The sequence below is a fragment of the Lepidothrix coronata genome, unplaced genomic scaffold (genome assembly GCF_001604755.1).
Source record: "Lepidothrix coronata isolate B3197 unplaced genomic scaffold, Lepidothrix_coronata-1.0 Scaffold153, whole genome shotgun sequence".
Taxonomy (NCBI): Eukaryota; Metazoa; Chordata; class Aves; order Passeriformes; family Pipridae; genus Lepidothrix; species Lepidothrix coronata.
The window spans coordinates 181,685-207,516 of NW_016690333.1; the positions used below are offsets into that span (position 1 = coordinate 181,685).

General features: G+C 42.0%; 3 protein-coding genes across 8 annotated transcripts in view; 1 reads left to right on the forward strand and 2 right to left on the reverse strand.

The window, feature by feature from the left end:
* The window catches only part of ANKRD27 (ankyrin repeat domain 27), a 54,352-nt gene extending 37,919 nt beyond the window's left edge, over positions 1-16,433 (forward strand). For 4 of the 5 annotated variants that reach the window (XM_017828793.1, XM_017828792.1, XM_017828794.1 and 1 more), the window contains exons 21-29: positions 2,878-2,922; positions 6,517-6,639; positions 8,164-8,361; positions 9,454-9,573; positions 10,124-10,285; positions 11,153-11,258; positions 12,491-12,572; positions 13,091-13,163; positions 14,782-16,433. In XM_017828793.1, coding sequence (XP_017684282.1) covers positions 2,878-2,922; positions 6,517-6,639; positions 8,164-8,361; positions 9,454-9,573; positions 10,124-10,285; positions 11,153-11,258; positions 12,491-12,572; positions 13,091-13,163; positions 14,782-15,057 — 1,185 coding nt within the window. In that variant the 3' untranslated portion in view covers positions 15,058-16,433. The remainder of the gene's footprint in view (positions 1-2,877; positions 2,923-6,516; positions 6,640-8,163; positions 8,362-9,453; positions 9,574-10,123; positions 10,286-11,152; positions 11,259-12,490; positions 12,573-13,090; positions 13,164-14,781) is intronic. The other variant, XM_017828795.1, reaches the window with a different exon arrangement.
* A 525-nt stretch (positions 16,434-16,958) lies between these two features.
* On the reverse strand, positions 16,959-21,532 carry LOC108504152 (programmed cell death protein 5-like). The gene is made up of 6 exons (XM_017828797.1): positions 21,470-21,532; positions 20,002-20,042; positions 19,097-19,158; positions 18,566-18,657; positions 18,249-18,320; positions 16,959-17,946 (listed from the first exon to the last, which is right to left on the reverse strand). The coding sequence occupies exons 1-6, from the start codon at positions 21,494-21,496 to the stop codon at positions 17,899-17,901; spliced, it is 342 nt and encodes a 113-aa protein (XP_017684286.1). The 5' UTR covers positions 21,497-21,532; the 3' UTR covers positions 16,959-17,898.
* Positions 21,533-21,536: 4 nt separating this feature from the next.
* PDCD5 (programmed cell death 5) lies at positions 21,537-25,405 on the reverse strand. 2 transcript variants are annotated; one of them, XM_017828800.1, is made up of 6 exons: positions 25,325-25,405; positions 23,741-23,781; positions 22,836-22,897; positions 22,305-22,396; positions 21,988-22,059; positions 21,537-21,685 (listed from the first exon to the last, which is right to left on the reverse strand). In XM_017828800.1, exons 1-6 carry the CDS (start codon positions 25,349-25,351, stop codon positions 21,638-21,640), a joined length of 342 nt encoding a protein of 113 aa, XP_017684289.1. In that variant the 5' UTR covers positions 25,352-25,405; the 3' UTR covers positions 21,537-21,637. The 2 variants fall into 2 exon arrangements, with proteins under 2 accessions (XP_017684289.1, XP_017684288.1); XM_017828799.1 differs by lacking the exon at positions 25,325-25,405 and adding an exon at positions 25,209-25,278.
* Positions 25,406-25,832: the final 427 nt, after the last annotated feature.

The window sequence follows — 25,832 nt, forward strand, 5'->3', positions numbered from 1 at the left end:
TCTCTTTATTTTTTCCATAGTCCTCCTATGCAATTTTTTCCAAATTGACCTCCTTAGTGTGTTTGTTTCTCTTCATGTCACCTCTACATTCAGATTCTTTCTTTCCTGCTATTAAAAGGCTCTTCTCTTGCCAAAAGCTTCCGTTTGCTAAAAACATTGAAGAAACACAAGGATGTAAATTTTGACTGGACAATATTACTTCCCACTTCAGTTGCTCTATGGGAGGCTCAGTGTAGGAATGTACCTCCCTGTTTGTACAGAGTCAATGACTTTAAGGAGGTAGACTGAAGATTTATTTTTCCTTGAAGGAACAAATTTATGACACCCAAGAGCTAAGACTGTAGTTCAAACCAGGGGAAAAGATTACAAGCAGCTTACACCTGAGGTCCTTGGGGTTAATGACCTTCTCCTGTAATCCAGCTTTAGTTCATTTCTGTTTGCCAAGTTTTACGTGGGCTCACTGCTCTTATTCTTAATACCCAAAGAGACAAGAGCCTGATCCTGGGAGAGCTCCATGAAGGGAATGCCACTGGAAGTAATGGAAAGCTGATGTGGTCACTTTTCCAGATTTCAAGGTTCACACCAGGGATTAAGGGAATCCAGTTAGACCTTTGTTATCAATACTGAATTAAACTATTCACTTAAATGAGCCAGTCATGGTGGTTTGCTTATGACTTAGAAAAGAGAGAGTAAAAGAACCAGGACTGTAAACTGGGACCTGCTCTGTTGGAACTAATAAGTCCTTGCACAATTTTTGTTCAGCAGCTGAAAAACTGGGCATTCAAGTGAATTGTAGTAGATTTGTTTCATCTATTTTTACATTTAAAGGAAGGTACTTCTGTTCCATGGAGGAATGAGAAAACAAACTGGAAAGATGGGGAAATGCATGTAGCAGACATTTTGCCCTAAGTACTCTTATTAAATTATCTATAAGCTGCATAACAGATGTTGTTCCACTGCTGGGGCCTGAGGCAGTTTTTAGAACTGTAAGGAAGTTGTTATTTCTGGAAAGAAATTATCAGAGCTTGTGGGTCACTGGCTGTTACTGTTTGGCATCTTGTATGTGATAAAACTGACTCCTGAAAAGTCTTTATTCTCCATAACCCTGTATGTTATGGGGAAATTTATAGGAGGCACAGATCTCCCTAGTATATATAGTCCATTTTAGATTGGGATTCAGCTCACCCACCTTCAGATGTCTGGAAGATGGTTGTCTTAACTTCAGACATCTATTTTCCCTCCTTAGTCCTTGGAAAGAAATTGGTACCTCCAGAGAGGAATTAACCTCAGACATGCTTAGTTTGACCTGAATTGCAGTCAAGTGTTCTTTGTCAACTGCATTCTGTTCTATAGGTACCAGAGGGGGAGTTTAAATGACTGGCTTAGATTTAGACATTCAAAGGTAGGAAAGGAAAATCAAAGAATCGTAGATTCTGCCTTGAGTGACTGGTGCACAATTTCAAGGACCTTCATCCTGTATTAGAAAGAAAGTAATGAAATAAAACCTTACAGCTTTCCTAAAAGGAGATAAAATGGAGAAACTTCATCTAGCCTCTGATCTTTGAGCTGTTTGTGTCTGAAATCAGACCAGTCAAACACAAACTTCAGCCTCATTCTTCCTTTTTTGCCTTACCAAACATCTCTGTCAAACTCAGCAAGGTGGTCATTTCTAGATAAAGATTGAAATGTGACTGTGGCTGTCTCTCCGTGGCATTTTCCACTTGAGGTGTTTCTTAATATTGAAACAACTTTGGTGATTCTAGCACAGTGCTGGAATAATTTGCTATAATGCTGAAACAGACTTTCACAAAGCTTATTAAATGATTCTTCAACAATCTGCAGGGGCTGGGTGAGCTACCCAGTGACAGGACTAATGGACTCTCCCTGCCCTCTTGCTGGCACCTGTCCCATTGCTATCAGGTCAGATCTGCACTCCTTCATGTGAGAGTAGGCAGTCAGAGAAGTGGGCAGACAAGTGCATCTCCTTGTCCTGCTTTCACAAGCAGTCCAAGGGCTCAGGGGGATGGCATCAGTGCACTGCAGAGCACCTTCCATCTCTTCTTCCCTCGTGTGTCTCTTCTGTCTCTGCAGGGCTCCTGAGCAGGAGAGGACATTCCCCAAGCAGCCCCACTCAGGCATTGTCTGGCTTGAGCATACACATATTTAACTGATCTAATGCTGGTCCCCTGCAACAGCTCTCTGAGTTGGAGACCTGGCTTTTGCTAATGCACAGCCTTTGATGTTTATATCTTTTTAGATTTTAAGTAAGAAAACAAATCTCATGCTTACAAGTCAAGTTAGGTTTGTACGTGTTTGGTTTTTAGCACAGGAATAAACCAGCAATCTGCACATGTGAAGGGAACAATTGGAAAGAATCTTTTTCAGCTTAAACTGTTGTTTCTCAAATAGCACAATAAACCCTGCCATCTTTTGTGCTTCTGGTAGCTTATAGTAGGTCAGCAAGAGTCCAAAAGAGTATTAGTGTTTATTAGGGTAGAAATTTGTCTTGACTAGGGGTTTTTAATGTTAGGTTCACTGCAGAAATGTATGGGGCAGCTGCTGCTGAAGCAGCATAATAATATATATCAGCTTACATGGCTTTGTTTATGTGTGGGTCACATATCCTCAATTTACATAAGTACTGTTTATCTTTAACTAAGCAAGTCAGAGATCATCAAATGGCCACAGGCCTTGTACAGCTTTTGTGCTTCATAAAGGAAGAAGGTTTTTCCTTTAAAACTTTATCAATAAATATGAAATGGGCCAGCAGTAATCCTACTACATGAGCTTAGGAGGTTAGCAAAGGACACAGGATTTTCTGTGTACTGCTTAATATCAATACTAACAAAACAAATAAATTATTTTCTTCATACATAGGTGGAAAAACTCCTGAGAGCAGTTGCTGATGGAGATCTGGAAATGGTGAGTCTTAGCATGGCTGTTGAATATTATTGAATTCCAATTTATCTCATTCCAATTGAGGAAGCTATTTGTATATAATATCAAGTGAAAAATGCTTTGGGTAATACCTTCCTTCAGCAACAACTGATCAAATTCAGCTCATTTTCTAGAAAAAAAATTCATTCCATGTCCCCAAATTATTTTACCTACAGTGCCTTAAGGCTCATTATTTTGACATTTCCATGACCTCATGCACTAAAGAAATTACTTTAAATTGAATAATTCCTTTGTGAAAGCCTGTCATTTAAAAATGTATGTATTGTTACCTCTAGGAGATGTAGAGAACTTGGGAAGAACAACACTGAGGGCAGTCATGTTGAAAAGAAATACTGTGGGAAAGATCAATTTGTCTGCTTGCAGGTGCTCAAGGTGCTCTGTCAAATGCCATTGTAGAGGGGGGTGTGGTGCACTGCAGAGCACTAATGAGATATGTGTGCTGAGGTCAGTGTTGGACTGGATATGCAGTCAAACAAAAGAAAAGAAAAGGTAGAAAGATGAGCTTTCAGGTAAACCTAATTTTGACAGCAAATCCAATAGAAAATGTTATTCCCAGTTGCTTGTTTCTGTGCCAGTTCTGGATATTGAATGTTGGGATTTACAGTTTGTGTTTGACTTAGGAAGCATTCCAGTAATACAGTGTCTTTAGATCCACAAATGCTTTTTGATTCCTAAATTTCCAGGTTCTCTAATGCTTTAAATATTACCTACTCTTTATGGTATGTTTACTACCTGTAATAATGGTGGATAGGGAGTGTAAATGAGAAATGGGCTCTTATTTTGTTTGTTGAGGTCTGTCTCCACAGGAACAGACCCAACAGCAGGGTCATAAGTGTTGTAGGTTTTTGCTGTGACAGCCAATTGAACTTGGCAAGAGGAGGCATTAAAAGAAGTGCTAGGAAACTGGAAGATTAAAAAAAAAATTACAATTTGATTGTTCAGGAAGCCAGAAAACAACCTTTGTCATCACCATAAAGCCTGCAAACTTGAAAAGCAAGTATGCTTTGGATTGGAGAATGGTTTGGGTTGGAAGGGACCTTAAAGATCATCCTGTTCCAACCCCCGCTGTAGGCAGGGACCTGTGGCTCTGTCAGTGAAGTGTGGTGCAGAAGTGGTTGATCCTGCTTAACATGAATTTTCAGTCCTTCCTTCTCAGTGATTGATGTGATGGTCAGGTGTGCACCATGGCTCTGTAGTGATGCGTGAGCTGTTCAGCTTTCCACAGAGATACTTAGATTTAAATAAAAAAGCCCCTTTTATTATTAGGGTGGGATAACAGTAGAATAGACCTGGCAGGTTACAGAGCCTCTTCTGTCGGAAGCATCTGAGCAGAGATTGCTCAAACTTCTGTCAGTGATATTAGGGAAGAATTGACATGGTCTCAGCGTAGATACTGGATTTAAAGCTCTTCTGAAATTCCTTCTACCCAGCATATCCAGTGGAAGGGATATGTGCAAATCCACCACAAAAAAAAGGCAAATATGTTGTCTAAAATAAATGTTGTGGAGCAGCTCAAAGGCTGGCATACAGGGAACAGAGCCCCCGGAATGCTCGGCTGGGCGTTCCAGGCACTGTGTTACTCTACAATGGAAAGGATGCTTCAGATGACAAATTACCTGGGAAATGGAGATTATGGACAGCTTCCTGAGGTGGTTCAGTGTATGTCTGCTTGAAAGTACAGTTAATATTTTGGCAAAAAAAACCAACTTTAAACAAACTAAGAACTGTTCCTCTGTAGTTATACAGAGGTGTGCATGGGAGTTCAAAGTTCAGATTTTTGTGAGCCGCTGGTATCAGTATGTTGAGAGCTGGGTATTGGATAGTGAGAGCAGCAGTATTGAGCTGTGACAGGAGGAGGAGGAAGTTGGTTGTGAGGGTCTTGGTCAGTGTGCAGGGGAAGGGGGAAGTGAAGTGACAGCACTATTTATTTTAGAAGTAGTAAAGCTTCACTGAGCTGGCCTTCCATAAGTGGGCAAGCTTGAGAGAAGGTTATTTTTTACTCCAGAAGACAACATGGAATTTGCAGGGAAAGCAATATTCTCTGTGGAAAAAGATCCTTTTTCTGTCTCAATTTTGTTGTCGTTCAGAATCAGGTATTTGGCCCTTACTGGTTGTCCTAGGATTTGTTCTAGCTGCATGTGTTTAATTGGATAGATTGTTAATGTGTTGGAGCACAACCTGCTGACAAGTGTGAGAGTAAATAGAGTGGGAGGAACCTGCAGGAAATTCTGTTGTCCCCATTCTCTTCTTGACTATGAACTGCAGAGCTCTTGGCTTGGCCCAGGTCTGTGACACCAAGCCCAGCCCACAACTCCAGCAAAGATGCCTCTGTCTCAGTTCCAACGGGAAGGGGTTCCTCCATTTTGCTGCCGCTGTTCAGTGGGGAGGCAAAGGGCCAATCTTCCTTCACCAGAACAAGGCAATGATACATCTTTTCACAGCTCTCTTAAAAAGCTGCTAAAAAAAAAAAAAAGAGTAGAAGGAAAACCCTTCACAAGATGACATGCTTCACACCCACTCTGTAATCCTGTAACTTGCTGTGTCTGGGAACTTCCCAGAGGATCTGCAGGAGCTCTGGGAGAGCTCACCAAAACACAGGAGTGCCCTGGTCTTTCTTGTGCCATGATGTTAGTCCTTGGCATGCAGCTAGGCAAAGTGACTGCTGATGGACTGTCCATTGCATTATGAGACCAATTTAATTCCCACTTTCTGTCTTGAGTTCCTGAAACATTTGTCCCACTGAGCTTACAAACTCAGAATGATACACCGGGTAGGTGTCAGGCTTAACGTTGCTGGGTGGTGTAATAATGGAGACTTAATACAGTCACTGCTAATTCTGAGATGTCTTTAGTGAACAGTGGATTAATGCATTTCAAGGTAAAAATGTATTTCATAAACAGCTTTTTTTGTTGTTGCCTAAAATGTAATGTAAAATTAACATGCAGTAATCATCACTGTTTGCAAATTGGACGTGAATGCACTGAGTCCTGAGACTGTCTTCACTGAAGGGCCTCTCCCTCAAACGTGAGGTGGGAGGGGGCTTAGACTAGGGGATTGGATTTTGAGGCTATCTCAAACCATGACACATCGTACATGGAGGAAAAAGTGTCCAGCTCCTGGGAATTCACAGACCTAAGAAATGTTAATGCCCCTGCAAAGTTTTGGGTGTCAGTTAAATGTCATTGTCCTTGTTGTTTCTTATGTTCTTTAAAGCAAAAGATGAAACAAAATTCACATGGATATGAGATGGCACAAATCATCTGAGCTAAAAGGATTTGGAGGGTTTGAGAATGGGTGAACACCAAAATTGTGATTAGGCAGCAGGAAGTCATTTATAATTCACTTCACTGCTGTACTTGGAGAACTTTCTAACTGCTTTGTCAACAGTAACATTTGATTTAATTTGGCCTGTGGGCAGCTGATGCCAGGAGGTGGCTGTATATCTCCCTGAGAGATTCACAAGTGTATGTTTGTGAAATCTTACTTGTCTACATATGCAGATTTATTAGGACATGGAATCTTTGGACTCTATAAAGAAGGACTTGCTTTTTTTGCCAGGTACGTTATCTCTTGGAATGGGTGGAAGAAGACTTGGAAGATGAGGATGACACAGTCAGTACATCAAAACCAGAATTCTGCCATCCATTATGCCAGTGCTCAAAATGTGGGCCAGCACAAAAGGTTGGAATATTCATTCAGTAAAAAGATGAATTTATATTCTTTTAATGTAAGTTTTAGCTTCAGGGAAGTAGCATTCCTATGGCCCAGCACCTCTGTATCTCTGTTTAAAAAGGAACTAGCTATATACAGATCTTCACAGTTCATCTGTTGTCATGAAATTGTTCCTTTTTACAATTGCACTGTTGAAAATTTTGGATACAGGAACAGTATTTAAAGAGTTGCTCAGTACCTAATGGAGTGAGAAAGCTTAACAGTTTGCTTTTAGAATATGTAGGCAACTTTGAATAATAATACTTTTCTAAGCCTCTGGTTCTTTTTTGTAGTTTACATTGCTAACTGTCACACTACTTACCTTAGTAATCAGTTTAGCAAGGAATACCTGCTAATCCTGTAATCAATGTAATGCTGATAAAGTCTTTTTTTAATTGCATGACATCTTTCCTACAGGCTACATCTAAAACCTCTTCAGAGATTAAATATAATTACAAAGACTTTGTTTTCAGTTGCAAAGACTTCCTTCCCTCTTATTTATCATGGACTGTAGAAGAGAATCAGGCTTTACAATACACTCTTGTCTTTTCTTTTTTTTTTTACACAAGGAATGATCCCAGTTTCTTGGAAATAGAAAACCAATTACGTGCTTCACATTCACACTGTGCTTTAGTCTCTGGTAACGGGTGTCCATGTGCCCTCAGTACAGAGATCATGTGCTAAAGATGCCAGAGCTTGAGACCATAAAGCTCATCTTATTGCTAACAGGGGAAGGAATGGCATCTGCTGTGCAATTTACTTGCCTGCTGAATGAGAAGAAGGAACTTGTTAACTAATCTTAACCCCCTGTGTTAGGCAGCACACACTGAAAAGCACACTGAGGACAGGCAGAATGACTGTCCAGCACTGTAATGTCAGGCACCCACAGTTTGTGAGAGGAGTGAAAGAAGGTGTTCTGTACTGCTGTGTAAGCTGTCTTGTAGATAGTTTCCTTATCTTGACTCCCTGTGGGAATCTGCTCTCTGGGCCAGTATTGCTTCCGGATGAGTAAAATTAATTTTAGTTTTTATCCTTATTACCTCAAGCTTCATGTAGCAGTAAAACAGGTGTGTAGTGTCTGTCTTGAATAGCATAAATGTCTGTATAAATGAAAGTAACTCATTAAAACTGACTAATATCCAGTATGAGCATCCTAACAGCTGTATAAAAACCTGTGAGTTTTACTTCTTCTCAACCTGTGCTGCTTTAGTCTCTTTTTAATATCGTGAATACTTTTCCTGGAGTTTCTGTCTATGAAGTTATCATATTGGAAGAAAAGAGAGAACAATAACATTGTTCTGTTCAAAAATACCACCCAACTGCTCTGGTTTGCTGACTTTTCCTGGAGTCCCTCAAGTTAGGCTCTGTAGCAGAAGTTCTTGTAACATCCATCTCCCTGGTTTGCATAAACTTTAGCAGGTATTTGGCTGCTCTTTGGTTAACAGAAAGTAGCATGATTGTTTTTATAGTTCCGTGGTGTCTTTTCCTCAACAGAAATTTTCCAGGATCTCTGCCAATGGGCTGGGAGTCAACGTTTCAAACCAGGATGGTTTTACTCCGCTGCACATGGCAGCGCTGCACGGGCGCTCCGAGCTTGTCTCGCTCCTGCTGAAACACGGGGCCAGTGTCAGTGCCAAGAATGCAAAACACGCAGCTCCTCTTCACCTGGCCTGCCAGAAAGGGCACTTCCAGGTAACTCGTCCTCTAAATAAAGCTGTTTGACGCTTAGTCACCAACAAAAAAGCTGCTGTGGGAAATTATCAACAAGACTAAACCAGTAACAGAGAGAATTAGTTTGGGGTTGCTTTTTCTTTCAGTATCTAAAATCTCCAGGTGGAAAGGGGATCTTTCAGCTGAAACTGTTTCAGTGGACACCTTTTCTTACTAAATGATCTGAAATACTGGTTTAATGCAAGTGCTGCCAAAAGCTACTCTCATACTTCAAACACTTTAAAAATGCCTTGTGCAGCTGAATCTTCCTGTGTATGTTCCTCTGTACCTTCTCTTCAAGGAGGTTATGTGCACCTCTTGGTATCTTCAGTAGCCACAGTATTAAATATTTGCTGTGTTTTCAACTCATTAGAGTAGATTATGAGCCAATTTGAGCTCTGAGGGTAGCAGATAACCTCGTCCCTCACTGAGGGTAGGGGTTTAATACAGGAGGAAGAGTAAGTGAGAGGGGAAGAATAACAGTCATGAAAAAGCAGGGGCAGACAAGCAAATGGGAAGATGCAGAAAAGTGGAAAACTAGGGTTATAAGAATAAGGAGCTCAGGACTGCAGGAGGAAAAAAGAACTGTGAAGATGATGGGAAGACAAAAGCACTAGGGAAGCAAGAAAAAACAAGAATACAACTCGCACTTGTAGGTTAATGAAGGTTAGTTCATGGGATATTTACAACATAAAGAACTCCTTCCAAGCGTTCTTATGAGTTGGGAAAAGTCTGATGGGTACTGCTGCTGTGGTGGTTTGGTTTTGATCTTTGGGTTAGTTATTGGTTATGTATATTTTCCACATAACTCAAGTTTTATTTTCTGGCCTTTCTTGAAGTTGCTTAAGTTTTGGGTTTTTTTAAAAGTGTGTGTTAAAATTAATCTGATAGGAAGAGTTGTTTGTGGTTGTCATCTCTTTGGCAAATGTGACACTTTTTTTCTCCATCCTTTTTTCTTCCATCCCTTTCTCAATCTAGATTTCCAGAAAAATGGTTCAAAAAAGTAGGGGGGGCTTTCACTGCATGATTGTGGTTAGCTGGTATCTTAAATTAAAAAGTTTTTTCTTTCCATAGGTGGTAAAGTGTCTGATGGATTACAATGCTAAACAAAACAAAAAGGATATATATGGAAATACTCCTTTAATTTATGCATGCTTGAATGGCCACTATGAGACTACTGCCCTGTTGTTACAGGTAAGATCACTGAAAACAGAATGTTCAGAGTGGTATTTCTCATGTGGTAACTGTGCTTACACAGTACTCAGGATCAGTATTTTTAGTTTGACCTTTTTCCGTCAAAACTAATCAGAGAAAAAAGAAAGAGGGTTTGTTAACTCACTCTTTTCAATGCCTTCCCTTCACAGATTTTAATTACATAAATATTACCTTACTATTGTACAGTTAGCTGTTTTTATGGAACTTTTATGTGGCAGGTGTTGGGTTTTCTGGCTTATGTTTCTATCCCATAGGAGTTTTTGTTGTGGTTTTGGGGGGGGTTTTAAGTATCTCCTAAACTTGGACTGTATAGTAGATATATGCAAAAATGAAGTGAGCTGATCCAGGAAATTGTGGCTATGAGAGAGGAGGAAGTAATATGATCAGATGGCTTATGGTGACTGCAGAGGACTCTGCTGCCTTGTCCTTGTTCCTACATGGGAAAGGAGAGGAAAACAGAATAATGTGCCATCTCCAGTCCGTGCTACCCTGCCTTTTTAAGTGGGATTTCATTTTGCTGTCCATCCAGCGTGGAGCCTCTGTGAACCTTTCCAATGCCAAGGGCAACACGGCCCTGCACGAGGCCGTGGTGGGGAGGAACGAGGCCCTGGTGGATCTGCTCCTGCAGAACGGGGCCCTGACGCACCTGAGGAACGACAGGAGCTGCACCCCTGCAGACTGTGCTGAGCCCGTGAGTGCAGGCACCTCCATTCCCAAAGCTCCCCGTGCACAACGTGGGAAAGGCAGCAAATAGAAGTGTTTGCCAGGACAATGTTTGCCAGGCTTCTGTATTGAACAATCACGTGCGGTACAAAGACTTCAGATGCCTGTTTATTGTACAACGTACAAATGATTATATGAAACCTGTTCCTAAAATAAGTTATCCTAGGCAAAAAGGATGAGTCTAGAAAGAGTGAAAGCACACATGTAAATAAAAATGACATTAAATTATGTAATGGCAGAGAGAGCAGAAGAAATGCTGGCAAATGAACACATTTCACTAATCAGTTGCACTGCCAGCAATCTTCCTTTTTCCACCCACCACCCTCTGCCCTTCAAACCTTTTCATACCTTTTATCTTGCAATAGATAACTGTGAGCTTCCCCTTTATTAATAGCAATAACATTCTCATTCTGTCTAATATTAAATGATACAGAATTTTTTCATCCTTAAGGGATTTGATGCATGGTCCCTCTCTTTATATGCTTAAAAAGCCTGAGATGTAGCATAATGACCACTAAGTTCTGTACTGAATCAATTTTAATATGTGTATTACCATTTGAACTGAAATTAGCTTAACCATAAATTATATAGTTTAAAACAAGAGGTCAAGGCTACTAAATCATCGCTCTGGTACAGTGCAACTGGTGGAACACTGATTTTTCCCCTACTCAAAATGATACAACTTCAGGTTTATGTTTATAATGAGATATTTTCATGTGTGTTACATTCATTTTGGCAGCAATTAATTGACACACTCTGCACAGACTAAAATCCTAAATTGTACTGATGTTTTTCTTTAATAATGGTGAAAAATATGGAAACTCTTAAAATGAAGAACTCAAATATCATGAAGTTGCTGGAAGCAGCACCAAGCTCTGTACCCACATCAGCAGAAGGAGAGGAGAGTGAGCAGCATGCTGCTGTCAAGATAAGGAAAAAAGGTACCTGTCATATTTCCACTGGTATGAATAAAAAGGGATTTAGGAATTCATATGCAAATACATCAAATATTTAATGTAATTGATTTACATATGATTAAAGAACTGTCAATTATTTTGCATATTTATGATAGGTAGCACCTAGAATACTGTAACTGCAGCAGACTTTGTGTTATATTCATGACATTGCTGCAAACTTAGTTTTCACTTTTTTGGGGTATGTGTGCAAATTTGACATACAGAAGCATTTAAAGTTAAAAAACACACCACATTTGAGATTATATAATTAACCATGTATTAACTGTGCATTTCAGTGCAAAGTAAAACAGGTTTAAATGACTTTGTCATTTAATTTGCCCTGAAACAGGTCAGGGAGTGACTCTTCATTCATTGCTGTCTCTCATATTTTGGGACAGAAATAAGAGCTAGAGAGGGAACTGTCTGAACCTTTCAGCACAGTTTGCAGAGGACTTTGAGCAGTGGCAGGATGTGGCACAGCCTCAGTCAGTGTGCAGAGACACGTGGCACAGAGTGACAGTGCAGCTGAGCTGCTGCAGTGCCTTATGGCCACGGGAGAGAGGTGTTACCATCCCTCCTCCCCTCTCACCCTCTGCTCTGGGTTATCCACTGCTCCCCTTGTGCTGGCTCACAAGTGTTTCAGGTGCATTTTGAAGCTGGTAGAGTTCACTAACCTGGGGCAAGGGACACAACAAGTTTTGTGCTGAGCCAGGCAGGGAGGCTGCAGAGCAGGAAGTAGGAAGATGAGGAGCAGGAGTGCCCATTTCAGCGTCCATGAGTTTTCAAAATAACTCTTGCATTCCACCCTTGGAAAGACTGTGAATGTCTGGTTAATGGAAAGCCACAGTTAATCACAGTGTGCTGACGCCTAAAATTGAGATAGTTCTTTCAAATATTATGAGAATAGTTCTAAAAGAACAATTGAAGATATGTTTGGCATCTGTGTGTTAATTCAGGTTTGTAAGACTTCACAGTCTCTGCAGAAGCTTGGCCAGTCATGCTAATCTGATGAAGAATGTTTACTTCTGCGAATTAAAATGCTTTAAAATTTCCAAAGTCAAATTGCCACTCTGATTCAAGTTAGTACTGTTACAGTTTTGCTGTAAAATTTAAAATTAATGTCAGAAGAGACCACTTTTTGTTCAGAACTGTGTTTTTTTTAATTCCTAAGCGTGACTCAGTTGTAATTTTAGCTGCCTGTTCTTTTAAACCCCCAGTGCATTCTAAGCCCTGTGAGAAAGCCGATGATCCCATAAGCAGACAACTTCAACTGGTCCAATCAATTAACAGATTTAACAAGTAAGCAGAGGAGCTTCCTCAGAGTATGTTTGTTGTTTCCCATACGTGAACAAGAAATACAGCTGCTAATAAAGCCCAGAGAGGGCCAGTCATGGTTACACATCACATGCTGGTGTGAGAGTGGATGTTAATCCCCCAAGGCTTGCACGTTCACATCCCCAGGGCAGATGTTCTGGGCACGAAATGCTCACTGGGAGTTGAAGGAGCACTTACAAGTGTATTTAAAATGTATTTAAAATTGGGTTTGCACTAATACTTGGTGTACCATCATTTAAGGGTTTCAGAGCCAGACAGCTTTAAAAATGTAATGTTAGTGTTCACTCATTGGTTGGGGTTTGCCTATTGTATTTTTTAATGTTAATATTTATTCTGTAGTAAAATACAGGGAAGGTGGTGTAAGGGAGCAGCCTGTCTCTGGTGAGAGAGTTCCACCTTGTGGAGCTTTTGTGATAGAGGCTTTTATGAAAGGCTTATGTAAAGACATTTAATCTCTTTCATTTCTTTAAAATTTTCTTTAGAGAAAAACATTTACGGAGAACAATAACAAGAGATAAAAGTGTCCCTAATTTTGACTATCAGTTACTGCACCAGGTAAGTGGAAATACTTGCTTGAATTATTTGTATAATATAGCAAATATGTTTGTTTTCTGTTACTGTGGGTACACATAAGAGAAAAGTTTCTTTACTAGTGATGGGTGCTGAGTCACTTGACCTGTTTGGCAAATTGCTGCTGGTTCATCGTTGTTCAAACTTCAGTGGTGCTCTTCAATAACACCCCTTAAACACCTTATTCTTACTTTTAAACCTCCTAAGCCTCTTATTGCAGGCTTCATCTCTTGTTTTCTGTGTCATTACAGCAAAACCTAGGACTGAAAAACCGTGCAGGTTGTAGGAGCTGTAGCCAAGCAGGGATGCTTTTGGCAAGAGACACATTTTTCAGTAGATTAAAATCAGGGCTTGCATAAATCTGCTTGTAAGAGGAGGAGACTGCTTGCAAGGGTGACAGCAAAGTGCATGTTGCACTGTCAGCTGTGACACAAATATATGTGATAGATCCACCTCTGCTGGGGGGTGTGGTGGCACCCCACACCAACCTGACTGCTGGATGCTGCCCTTCACCCAGAGCATGTGCTCCCTCTTCCTCCTTACGCTGCCTTTGGCTCTTGTTGCACCTTCTGCTGAACCATGTCAGCACACTTAAATCAAGAGAAAAACTAACCTGTCCAAAACAAAGCAGGTTTGACCAGGTTAGTCCAGCAGCTGCCCATCATTAGATTGACACAGCCTTGGAAATGCAGACTCTGCTGCTCATGTCAATCTAGAAAATGGGATACTGTTCTATTTCATAGAGCCCCTAGCAGACTGAACATTTGCAGAGAGCCTCGAGAACGCCAAATTAATGCTATAAAGCTGTAATATTTTTTACTTCTTGTATTAATGATAATATTCCACTACTTAATTAAACATGGGATTTAGATTTTATAACTGTGGCTCACTGAATGCAGTGTGTCATGTCATTACACAGGTGTCAAAAAACTAATATGTGACCATGAAACACAGCTCTTCAGCCATGTGCTGTGGTGAGTTCATACAGCTGTGGCTGTACAATGAATTCACGAGCCACACAGCTCTCAGTTGTGCCAGTAATCAAGGAGAGCCACCCCCTCTGTAAAGGAAAACTCAGGAGCAGGTGTGGAAATGGAAGATACAGTAGTTGGAATGACCAAAAAGAGGCATTAAGGGAGGAGGGGGAAGGGTGGGTGTCTCTTCCCTCACCGGTTAACAACTGGAAGCAGGGAAATTTTGCCTTTAATTTCAGCAGTGCCTGGTTGACCGTGTCTGTATTGCTACTTCCATGTTTCTTAATAGTAAAAGAAAGGGCTGTTAATTTCAGGTACCTTGAGACTTGCATTACCAAAGGTGTTTAGAAGAGTTAGGATGATGTTGGGATACCGCAGTGAAAATAAGCTTTGGAATGCCTGTTCTGTTTTCAGTTCTGGTACTGATGTGGCCTGTTCTTATTTTTTCATATATGGCCAAAGTATAATTACTCTCCTACAAAGTCTGCCATTTGTAATCCTTTGCTGCATTCTCAGTATAAAGAATACCATGCAATTGATGTGATAATTATAACACCCTATTCATTTTACTTCTTTGTAATGAAGAAAGTAGGTAATGCTCTTAACATCCCCTTCCTCTCTCCTCACAGATGGCTATTAAAAGCTTTGATAAAACCAAGTTAAAGTCTGTGGGAACGCTGGCCCAGAGCACAGCTGAGGGTGTGGACACGGGAAGCAGTGGTGAGTTTGTGGAACACGATGACACGATGGAAGTTCCTCACAGGAGCAAGTTAATGCAGCGGAGACACACAGTTAACGTGCCCCTTCCAGCAGAGGATGGCAGTGACAGCGGTTCATCCAGCCCTGGAAGTCTGGGTGTTTCACAGTCACAAGACTGCTGTGAGGACTCCATTTCAGATCACTGAATTTGAGGCCAAAAGCTGAGGAACTCGGTGGTGTGAGTTTTGTTAACCTTTCACTGTGTGTCAAAGACGTCAGTGCCACTCGCAGGCCTGTGCTCAGAGCAGAGGACAGGACAGCTCTGCAGCACAAACTCAATGTTTTAGCACTTTGAAGACTGACTCCTGTTTATGGTGGAGGTAACTAACAGCCAGATCATTACTGATCTCACAAACAGGGACATACCAAGATGTAGACAGCAGAATTACTTTCCTATCCTACTTAGCACTTATTAAAAAATTCTATGTAACAGTAAACCAAATGAAACCCTGTATTGTATTTTTCAGCCACCCACTTTGTTTTAAAAGTCTTTGAATAATTTTTGCATTTTTCAGTTTTTATCACTACATTGAGAATATATTTATATATATATATAAAAAGATATATTGGATAACAAGGTATTTATTGCCAGAGATAACTGAAATGTCTCTATTTTTATTGTAATGTTACAAACCATTATAGTATATATTTCTGTATAGTTCAGTAGCTGGGCAGACAATAGTGCATAACATCTGCAGCACTGCATTATTAATGTGAAGGGATGCAATCCTTGCTGATTCCTTGGCAATGCTCCCCTGTATTAGAGCTGCAGCATCAAGTTCCTACACGGGAGCCAAAATACTGGGGAAAAAGTAGAGAGCCCTTGACAAAGCTGAACTTTGGACTTGGCTGTTCACAGCCTAATAAAAAACAATGCAGAAGCGTGTAGGGACACACAAAATGGTTGGGTTTTCCCTTCCTCTAAAGCAAGCAATGCCAAAATGCACCACTGTTCATGATTCTGAACCTGGGCAACATCTGCAGACAGAACTGCTTAGGAGCCTGCTCTGGACTGCTCTTAAAAAGGTGACATTCCCATATGAAAGGTACTTCTCTCATCAGTGAGCTTTGGTTGGAATAGGCCAAATCCCACCCCATTCCCTGGGGTGATCTCTGAAAGATCACAGGGAACTATGAGGTGGCTGCTTAGATTTCAGCTTCATTTTCCACTGTTCAGTTATGTGTAAATAGCACAAGCCAGGTTTGACAGTGCAGGATTTTTTATTCTTGGCTCATCACACCCAGCTTGCCTTTTATTTCTATTTCCAAACTATTTGTATGGATAATTTTCTTTTAACTGTGGTATTAGTAACCTGCCTGGCAAAGTACAAAGCTGGAAGACAGACTGATGGGTTTTTCAAATAACTTTTTAATCTAAGAGTTAAAATGTCAAATGACATTTGGATTTGATGGTAATGTGTTTATTTTTCTAATAATTTATGAGTTCATATGATTTTCTGATGTGCCTTGGATTTGTGCCAAATGATAGAAAGCAAAAACTAGTAAAATAACTCTTGAAAAATGCTGTTTTCTTTGAATCCTTTTGTCCAAGCATTGATCTGTTGTGCAGATTTCCTTGCTTGGTTTTTTTTAGGCATTTGAAGACTTCACCTTATATCCAGTTGTAAATTAAAGGATCTCCTGGAATTTACTCTTCAGTTCAATATGATTTTCTTCCCTCCCACATTCACAGATTATTAGGTTGTGTGGTTTTGGATTTAAGGCACAGAGGTGTACAAAATATAATTGTTAGTGAGATTGAACATTTTCACATAACCTCCTTTTCCAGCTCTACATTCACATAAAAAAAAAAAAATGGATGGATGTTCAGCTCTTACAAGCCAAAAGACCCGAAAGGAAAGAGACAAACCAGGTTTTCTTCCCTCTTGTGACACTGTAGATGACCCAGAGTAAGACACTTGTCCTTACCTGTAAGAATAACCTCGATATTCAAGAAAAATTCCAGATCTAGTCCAAATGAAAAAAAAATAACAACTGCTTAATACTTTTTTAACCACATTCGCATAAGATGAAAAACACCCACTAGTGCTCACTTGAAATAATTTTATTCTGTTCCAAAAAACACTGCAGGTGGAATCATACATGATCAGATAAGGGGTCTGTGGTGGTAGAGTGTTTATCAACACATTACAGTATTTATCCTACTAACTTCCATAACCATATTTTTGAATAAAGGTGTAGCACAAGTTCAGTTTTAATTTATGCATGCAGGAGTTGCAGAAAGTTTAGGAAAATGGTCTTTTTTTTTTTTTTTCCAGTAAGAAACACTCCAGCCATTTGATAAAAGTGGAGGTAGTTTTAAGAATATACGATACCAAGTGTCTGAACAGTGCTGTTACACAGTTAACTTGCTTTTTTGGAGATAGCCCAATAACTTCACAGAGCAGTGGTTCAGCTGTTTGCTGTTACCATTTCTTTACACAGACTGCCTGATATGGAGTCCCCTGATCCAAACACTATTTGATGCCTTCACTTTATTTTTAAATTTCTACTAAGGAGTTGAGAGCCATTGGATGGCTCGACAGGGGTCCTTCAGGGGCTCAGGAAATCTCCTTTCTAACACTTCTGGGACTTGGAGGCAAGATTTTAAACTCCTGGAGAGTGGCTGTTCCCAGCTTCTCACTTGGCTCCTGCTATGTTTGGTATCTCCACCAGCAGCAAGTTAAGTGTGTGCAGTGGCTGAAAGCAGAGCTTACACACTGAGTAAGGGGCAACAAAACGTTCATGCTCATGAAGCCGTGGGGAACCTCGCACTGCTCGGGACTCTGAGACTACAAAAATTTAAGTTATAAAATCCCCCTTCTCAAATTTATTTTACAAGTTCATTTGTTGGCCTTTTAGAACAATAATAATAATAATAATAAAAAAAAAAGTGAAGAAGCGTAAACATGTTCAGGTCTTGCGTTCTGCCTGATAACAGCAAGTGGCCTTTCTCCAGGCGTTTGTTTGGCAGCCTGACAGTGGTATCAGTAATCGTCCTCTTCATCAGAATCCAGTACTCTCCTTCTGTTGAACTAAAATGAAACAGATAAGGTGAAAATAGAGGGGTCACAGTAATTCCAGGCTGGCACGAGCCTTTCCCACTCTGCATTTGACAGTGCACTACCTGGAGCAGAACATCCCCCATCCCTCCTCTCCCAGTGGGGCTGCCACTGTCACACCCCAGCTGCAGATGTTCCTGCTCTGATTTCATCCCAGCACTCACCAGGGCAGGGCAGAGAGGTGGAAATTAGTTCTGCCCTGAACCAAACTGGTCCAATATCTGTTATTTTTTTGCTGTTTTGTAACAACATCACATTTAGGAAAGAGAGCTTACCTTCACTGTTGTTTTCTTTTCTGTTTGCTGACTCACTTTTTCAAGTATTTCTATCAAACCTTGTTCTGATACCTAGGAGAGTGAAAGACCAGCTGTACAAACACATTCTGAGAAATGCTTAGTATCCAAAAACAAGGAATCACAATTTCCTTTCTTATGAAAGGTTTTTGATGGAATTATATAATAATATTTAAAAGCTCTCAACTGCCTTTTCAGTTATTTAATTTACAGCTATGAGAAACATCCTTTTTTCTTTTTAGAGTGAATTGGGTTTGAAAATGAATATATGTGAGAAAGAACTGGGAAAAGATACTCACCTTTCCAGCTAGCTGTCCAAATCTTGCCATCTGTATAAGATAATTCTCTACTGCTTTTGCTTTGTCTGGTTTCACAAGTGCTAAATTGCTTACTGCAACAAAAACAGGCTCTGCTCATTTGGGTTTAAAACATTCTCAAATACCTTCACCAAGTAACTAAAAAGTGACAAATGTCCCTTTGAAATCGTCTCCTTCATGCCAGGGTTATGAAATAAATTGAAAAAAGCATTTTCACTTATGCCAGACACAAGGCAGTTACATTTCTTACTTTAAAATATTTGTTCATTATTAGGTTAACCAATTTTTACTTTCCCTAAAATTCCTATTATTAATTAAAAAAAAAATTGATTAACATTATTCAGATGTCAGTTAAACCCTCCCCTCCAATCACTGATATTGCTGCAAGTTTTATCTTCTCAGCAACAACAGTATTTTTCTAGTCTGGCCTCCATACAAGCACCTGCTGGATTTGAGCAGCACTGGAGCCCACCAGGTGAGAAATTTTGATTAGAAAGTTACTTGGATACTCACATCTTGCACGGGCTGCTTGATCAAGAACTTGGGCTAAAATAGTATTTCTTATCTCTGCTTCCCTGTAAGGGAAAATGGACCCCACATTAAAAGTGGGATTTCAAATACCTAAAATAACATGTACAGAACAGCAAACTACAGAACGCTTTTGATTCATGGAAGGTCACTTCAAACCTTATAGTTACATGATTTCTTTTACAGCTTTTCCCCTCAGGGGCACTTCTATGTACACTGAAGTTACACAGCTGGCAATGTCTTCCAAGAAATCAAGATGGAATTTAATACTTACACCTTCTTACTGCTTATGATTACATCTCAGAGACTACCCACTTTGGATCCTGTGTTCAGTTCCATGTGGAATTCATCCCAAGGCAGTGTATGGTAAAGCAGGCACAAGGAATAGTCCTTGCAATGGCAAGACAAACCCAAACCTCACTATGTATTTGGCATTTTTCACTAAGTCTTCATATATTTGCAATATTTGACCATCTGCAATTCTAGTTTATGCATTTCAGTCAATACAAACTTGGACTGTGTGCCAAGTCAGCTCTTCAAACATTTGTTTTCAGTGTTCCCCTGAGCACAAATACTAAACACTGTTCCCACACAAAGCATTTTGTTTCATAGTTTTAACTGCAGTAGCTATCCCAGAAAAACCAAACCAGCTAGGAAAGGCTGTTCCTCTGTTCCTGCTGCAGTAACAGAGCCAAACCCAAAGTGGTCACTCGGACAAAGCGGCGGTTTAAGAGGAGCTGTGCCAGCCTTCAAGATTTGTACCACGAACTCTTCCCAACCTTGAAGAGCCAAGGTGTTTTTTCCAACAACAAAACAAATGAGGGGGAGTTTTCCAAAGAAATTAAATTATTATTAGATGCAAGACCAAAATTCAATAGTCTCATTGGTACCTCTGCTTTGCTTCCTGTTGCGATGGATCACCAGGAGGCTCCTAAGGAATGAGAGCGGAGTAAATATCACAGTCCAGGAACATTTCACACAGGACAGTCCATTTAAATATTCCAGCAGCATCCATGGAACATAAACCTGCCTGAACCCGCCTGGCCGTGGATGAGATCCTGGAAATGGGAATCTGCTGCCCCAGCAAATAAAAATGCCACCCTCTGCTTTCCTCACAACGCAGCGATGCCAACAGTGGGATGAGTGCTGCTCCTGGATCTATCCACAGACTGCCTTCCCCTTAGGTGTAGGTTAATAAACTTCCCCAAAGCCCAGAAAACTGACAAAAGCATTATAAACCCCTTAAGGTAAGTTAACTGAAATGAAATTTAACGCTTTGTATTTATCAAAACAAAAGAAAACCCAATCCCAGCTGAGATCAGAGAATCACAGAATCATGGAATATTCTGAGTTGGAAGGGACCCACAAGGATCATCAAGTCTAACTCCTGGAGTCAATGAAAAGTCATTGAGGGGAGGTTCTGCAAGAGTTGGTCCTGCATTGAATACTAATACATATGAAAAATAAAAGGGGACAAACTTCCAAGTCATTATTAGTGATGACTATTCAGACACAAGCAACAAAGAGGAAAAACCTGAATTTTATGTAGAATCTGCACCTCAGATTTTACAGGTAACACTTAAAAGGGTGGAAGCAGGATGGGAAACTGTACAGAAAAAGAACAGGGCTGCTCAGAGGTCTGGGAGAGCCTTCACAGGGACAACAAAACTGCCAGTTCATATAAATCCATACAAAGATCTCCCAGGGGTGTCAGAGGATGGTGCCAGACTCTTTCCAGTGGTGCCCAGCGACAGGACAAGGAGAAATGGACATAAACTAAACCACAAGAAGTTCTACCTCAACAGGAAGAAAAAGTTCTTCACCTTGAAGGTGGCAGAGCACTGGAAGAGCTGCCCAGGGAGGGCATGGAGTGTCCCTCTCTGGAGACATTCCAAACCCACCTGGATGAGTTCCTGTGTCCCCTGCCCCAGGTGACCCTGCCTGGGCAGTGGGGTTGGACTGGGTGATCCCCAGGGGTCCCTTCCAACCTAAACCATGCCGTGACTCTTCAGCTCTGAAAACCGAGATGGCTGGAAGGTAATCCATGGAGTAGCGAGTGGTGTGGAGCAAGGTCGGGGGAGGGACCGCTCGTGTGCGGAACCTTCCAGGGCAGGAAGGCTGCTGAGGGGAGGTGACCGCGGGTCCCGGGCAGTGCCGATTGTAGCCAAGGCCCCCGGCACGGCCGGGCCGCGCCCCCTCAGTCACCAGAGGCCTCTCCTGTCCCCGCTCCCCTCCAGCCTCCCAGGGGCGTTCGCCGCACCCGCCGAGAGCGGCCCGGGCGGGGGCACGGGCGGTGCCTCACCCGGTCCCAGCTCTGATCTCTCGCATCTCTCGCCCCATGCCCAGCTCTGATCTCACCCCGTGCTCAGCTCTGATCTCCCCCATCTCTCACGCCGTGCCCAGCTCTGATCTCCCCCATCTNAAAAAAAAAAGTGAAGAAGCGTAAACATGTTCAGGTCTTGCGTTCTGCCTGATAACAGCAAGTGGCCTTTCTCCAGGCGTTTGTTTGGCAGCCTTACAGTGGTATCAGTAATCGTCCTCTTCATCAGAATCCAGTACTCTCCTTCTGTTGAACTAAAATGAAACAGATAAGGTGAAAATAGAGGGGTCACAGTAATTCCAGGCTGGCACGAGCCTTTCCCACTCTGCATTTGACAGTGCACTACCTGGAGCAGAACATCCCCCATCCCTCCTCTCCCAGTGGGGCTGCCACTGTCACACCCCAGCTGCAGATGTTCCTGCTCTGATTTCATCCCAGCACTCACCAGGGCAGGGCAGAGAGGTGGAAATTAGTTCTGCCCTGAACCAAACTGGTCCAATATCTGTTATTTTTTTGCTGTTTTGTAACAACATCACATTTAGGAAAGAGAGCTTACCTTCACTGTTGTTTTCTTTTCTGTTTGCTGACTCACTTTTTCAAGTATTTCTATCAAACCTTGTTCTGATACCTAGGAGAGTGAAAGACCAGCTGTACAAACACATTCTGAGAAATGCTTAGTATCCAAAAACAAGGAATCACAATTTCCTTTCTTATGAAAGGTTTTTGATGGAATTATATAATAATATTTAAAAGCTCTCAACTGCCTTTTCAGTTATTTAATTTACAGCTATGAGAAACATCCTTTTTTCTTTTTAGAGTGAATTGGGTTTGAAAATGAATATATGTGAGAAAGAACTGGGAAAAGATACTCACCTTTCCAGCTAGCTGTCCAAATCTTGCCATCTGTATAAGATAATTCTCTACTGCTTTTGCTTTGTCTGGTTTCACAAGTGCTAAATTGCTTACTGCAACAAAAACAGGCTCTGCTCATTTGGGTTTAAAACATTCTCAAATACCTTCACCAAGTAACTAAAAAGTGACAAATGTCCCTTTGAAATCGTCTCCTTCATGCCAGGGTTATGAAATAAATTGAAAAAAGCATTTTCACTTATGCCAGACACAAGGCAGTTACATTTCTTACTTTAAAATATTTGTTCATTATTAGGTTAACCAATTTTTACTTTCCCTAAAATTCCTATTATTAATTAAAAAAAAAATTGATTAACATTATTCAGATGTCAGTTAAACCCTCCCCTCCAATCACTGATATTGCTGCAAGTTTTATCTTCTCAGCAACAACAGTATTTTTCTAGTCTGGCCTCCATACAAGCACCTGCTGGATTTGAGCAGCACTGGAGCCCACCAGGTGAGAAATTTTGATTAGAAAGTTACTTGGATACTCACATCTTGCACGGGCTGCTTGATCAAGAACTTGGGCTAAAATAGTATTTCTTATCTCTGCTTCCCTGTAAGGGAAAATGGACCCCACATTAAAAGTGGGATTTCAAATACCTAAAATAACATGTACAGAACAGCAAACTACAGAACGCTTTTGATTCATGGAAGGTCACTTCAAACCTTATAGTTACATGATTTCTTTTACAGCTTTTCCCCTCAGGGGCACTTCTATGTACACTGAAGTTACACAGCTGGCAATGTCTTCCAAGAAATCAAGATGGAATTTAATACTTACACCTTCTTACCGCTTATGATTACATCTCAGAGACTACCCACTTTGGATCCTGTGTTCAGTTCCATGTGGAATTCATCCCAAGGCAGTGTATGGTAAAGCAGGCACAAGGAATAGTCCTTGCAATGGCAAGACAAACCCAAACCTCACTATGTATTTGGCATTTTTCACTAAGTCTTCATATATTTGCAATATTTGACCATCTGCAATTCTAGTTTATGCATTTCAGTCAATACAAACTTGGACTGTGTGCCAAGTCAGCTCTTCAAACATTTGTTTTCAGTGTTCCCCTGAGCACAAATACTAAACACTGTTCCCACACAAAGCATTTTGTTTCATAGTTTTAACTGCAGTAGCTATCCCAGAAAAACCAAACCAGCTAGGAAAGGCTGTTCCTCTGTTCCTGCTGCAGTAACAGAGCCAAACCCAAAGTGGTCACTCGGACAAAGCGGCGGTTTAAGAGGAGCTGTGCCAGCCTTCAAGATTTGTACCACGAACTCTTCCCAACCTTGAAGAGCCAAGGTGTTTTTTCCAACAACAAAACAAATGAGGGGGAGTTTTCCAAAGAAATTAAATTATTATTAGATGCAAGACCAAAATTCAATAGTCTCATTGGTACCTCTGCTTTGCTTCCTGTTGCGATGGATCACCAGGAGGCTCCTAAGGAATGAGAGCGGAGTAAATATCACAGTCCAGGAACATTTCACACAGGACAGTCCATTTAAATATTCCAGCAGCATCCATGGAACATAAACCTGCCTGAACCCGCCTGGCCGTGGATGAGATCCTGGAAATGGGAATCTGCTGCCCCAGCAAATAAAAATGCCACCCTCTGCTTTCCTCACAACGCAGCGATGCCAACAGTGGGATGAGTGCTGCTCCTGGATCTATCCACAGACTGCCTTCCCCTTAGGTGTAGGTTAATAAACTTCCCCAAAGCCCAGAAAACTGACAAAAGCATTATAAACCCCTTAAGGTAAGTTAACTGAAATGAAATTTAACGCTTTGTATTTATCAAAACAAAAGAAAACCCAATCCCAGCTGAGATCAGAGAATCACAGAATCATGGAATATTCTGAGTTGGAAGGGACCCACAAGGATCATCAAGTCTAACTCCTGGAGTCAATGAAAAGTCATTGAGGGGAGGTTCTGCAAGAGTTGGTCCTGCATTGAATACTAATACATATGAAAAATAAAAGGGGACAAACTTCCAAGTCATTATTAGTGATGACTATTCAGACACAAGCAACAAAGAGGAAAAACCTGAATTTTATGTAGAATCTGCACCTCAGATTTTACAGGTAACACTTAAAAGGGTGGAAGCAGGATGGGAAACTGTACAGAAAAAGAACAGGGCTGCTCAGAGGTCTGGGAGAGCCTTCACAGGGACAACAAAACTGCCAGTTCATATAAATCCATACAAAGATCTCCCAGGGGTGTCAGAGGATGGTGCCAGACTCTTTCCAGTGGTGCCCAGCGACAGGACAAGGAGAAATGGACATAAACTAAACCACAAGAAGTTCTACCTCAACAGGAAGAAAAAGTTCTTCACCTTGAAGGTGGCAGAGCACTGGAAGAGCTGCCCAGGGAGGGCGTGGAGTGTCCCTCTCTGGAGACATTCCAAACCCACCTGGATGAGTTCCTGTGTCCCCTGCCCCGGGTGACCCTGCCTGGGCAGTGGGGTTGGACTGGGTGATCCCCAGGGGTCCCTTCCAACCTAAACCATGCCGTGACTCTTCAGCTCTGAAAACCGAGATGGCTGGAAGGTAATCCATGGAGTAGCGAGTGGTGTGGAGCAAGGTCGGGGGAGGGACCGCTCGTGTGCGGAACCTTCCAGGGCAGGAAGGCTGCTGAGGGGAGGTGACCGCGGGTCCCGGGCAGTGCCGATTGTAGCCAAGGCCCCCGGCACGGCCGGGCCGCGCCCCCTCAGTCACCAGAGGCCTCTCCTGTCCCCGCTCCCCTCCAGCCTCCCAGGGGCGTTCGCCGCACCCGCCGAGAGCGGCCCGGGCGGGGGCACGGGCGGTGCCTCACCCGGTCCCAGCTCTGATCTCTCGCATCTCTCGCCCCATGCCCAGCTCTGATCTCACCCCGTGCTCAGCTCTGATCTCCCCCATCTCTCACGCCGTGCCCAGCTCTGATCTCCCCCATCTCTCGCCCCATGCCCAGCTCTGATCTCTCGCCCCATGCCCAGCTCTGATCTCACCCCGTGCTCAGCTCTGATCTCCCCCATCTCTCACGCCGTGCCCAGCTCTGATCTCCCCCATCTCTCACCCCGTGCCCAGCTCTGATCTCCCCCATCTCTCACCCCGTGCCCAGCTCTGATCTCCCCCATCTCTCACGCCGTGCCCAGCTCTGATCTCCCCCATCTCTCACCCCGTGCTCAGCTCTGATCTCNCCCTGTGTGTGAGCACACAGGGTGTGGGAGTTGGAATGGGATGGGGTCAGACCCATGAGTGCCCTGTGTGTGAGCACACAGGGTGTGGGAGTTGGAATGGGATGGGGTCAGACCCATGAGTGCCCTGTGTGTGAGCATACAGGGTGTGTCCATTGTGTGTGTGATCCCAGGGAGCTGCTCCCAGGCTCCCAGAACACCAAGGGTTTGCTGTGTCCATTGGTACCAGTGATTCCACACCGTCACTGCTGTCCTTGGACTCGTGGCTCTGGGTCTGCCACAGGCCCTCTGATTGCCTCTAAAATCCAGAAAGAGGGGC

Excerpts from the sequence above, each read along its gene's own strand:
- LOC108504152 (XM_017828797.1), bottom strand. The coding sequence starts at position 21,496 with ATGGGGGAGATCAGAGCTGAGCACGGG. Across the intron at positions 20,043-21,469 it reads AGATCAGAGCTGAGCACGGG|GAGCCTCCTGGTGATCCATC; the intron begins GTGAGATCAGAG and ends CTCATTCCTTAG. Across the intron at positions 18,321-18,565 it reads TTGGACAGCTAGCTGGAAAG|GTATCAGAACAAGGTTTGAT; the intron begins GTGAGTATCTTT and ends TCACTCTCCTAG.
- PDCD5 (XM_017828800.1), bottom strand. The coding sequence starts at position 25,351 with ATGGGGGAGATCAGAGCTGAGCACGGG. Across the intron at positions 22,898-23,740 it reads CAACAGGAAGCAAAGCAGAG|GGAAGCAGAGATAAGAAATA; the intron begins GTACCAATGAGA and ends TTTCCCTTACAG. Across the intron at positions 22,060-22,304 it reads TTGGACAGCTAGCTGGAAAG|GTATCAGAACAAGGTTTGAT; the intron begins GTGAGTATCTTT and ends TCACTCTCCTAG.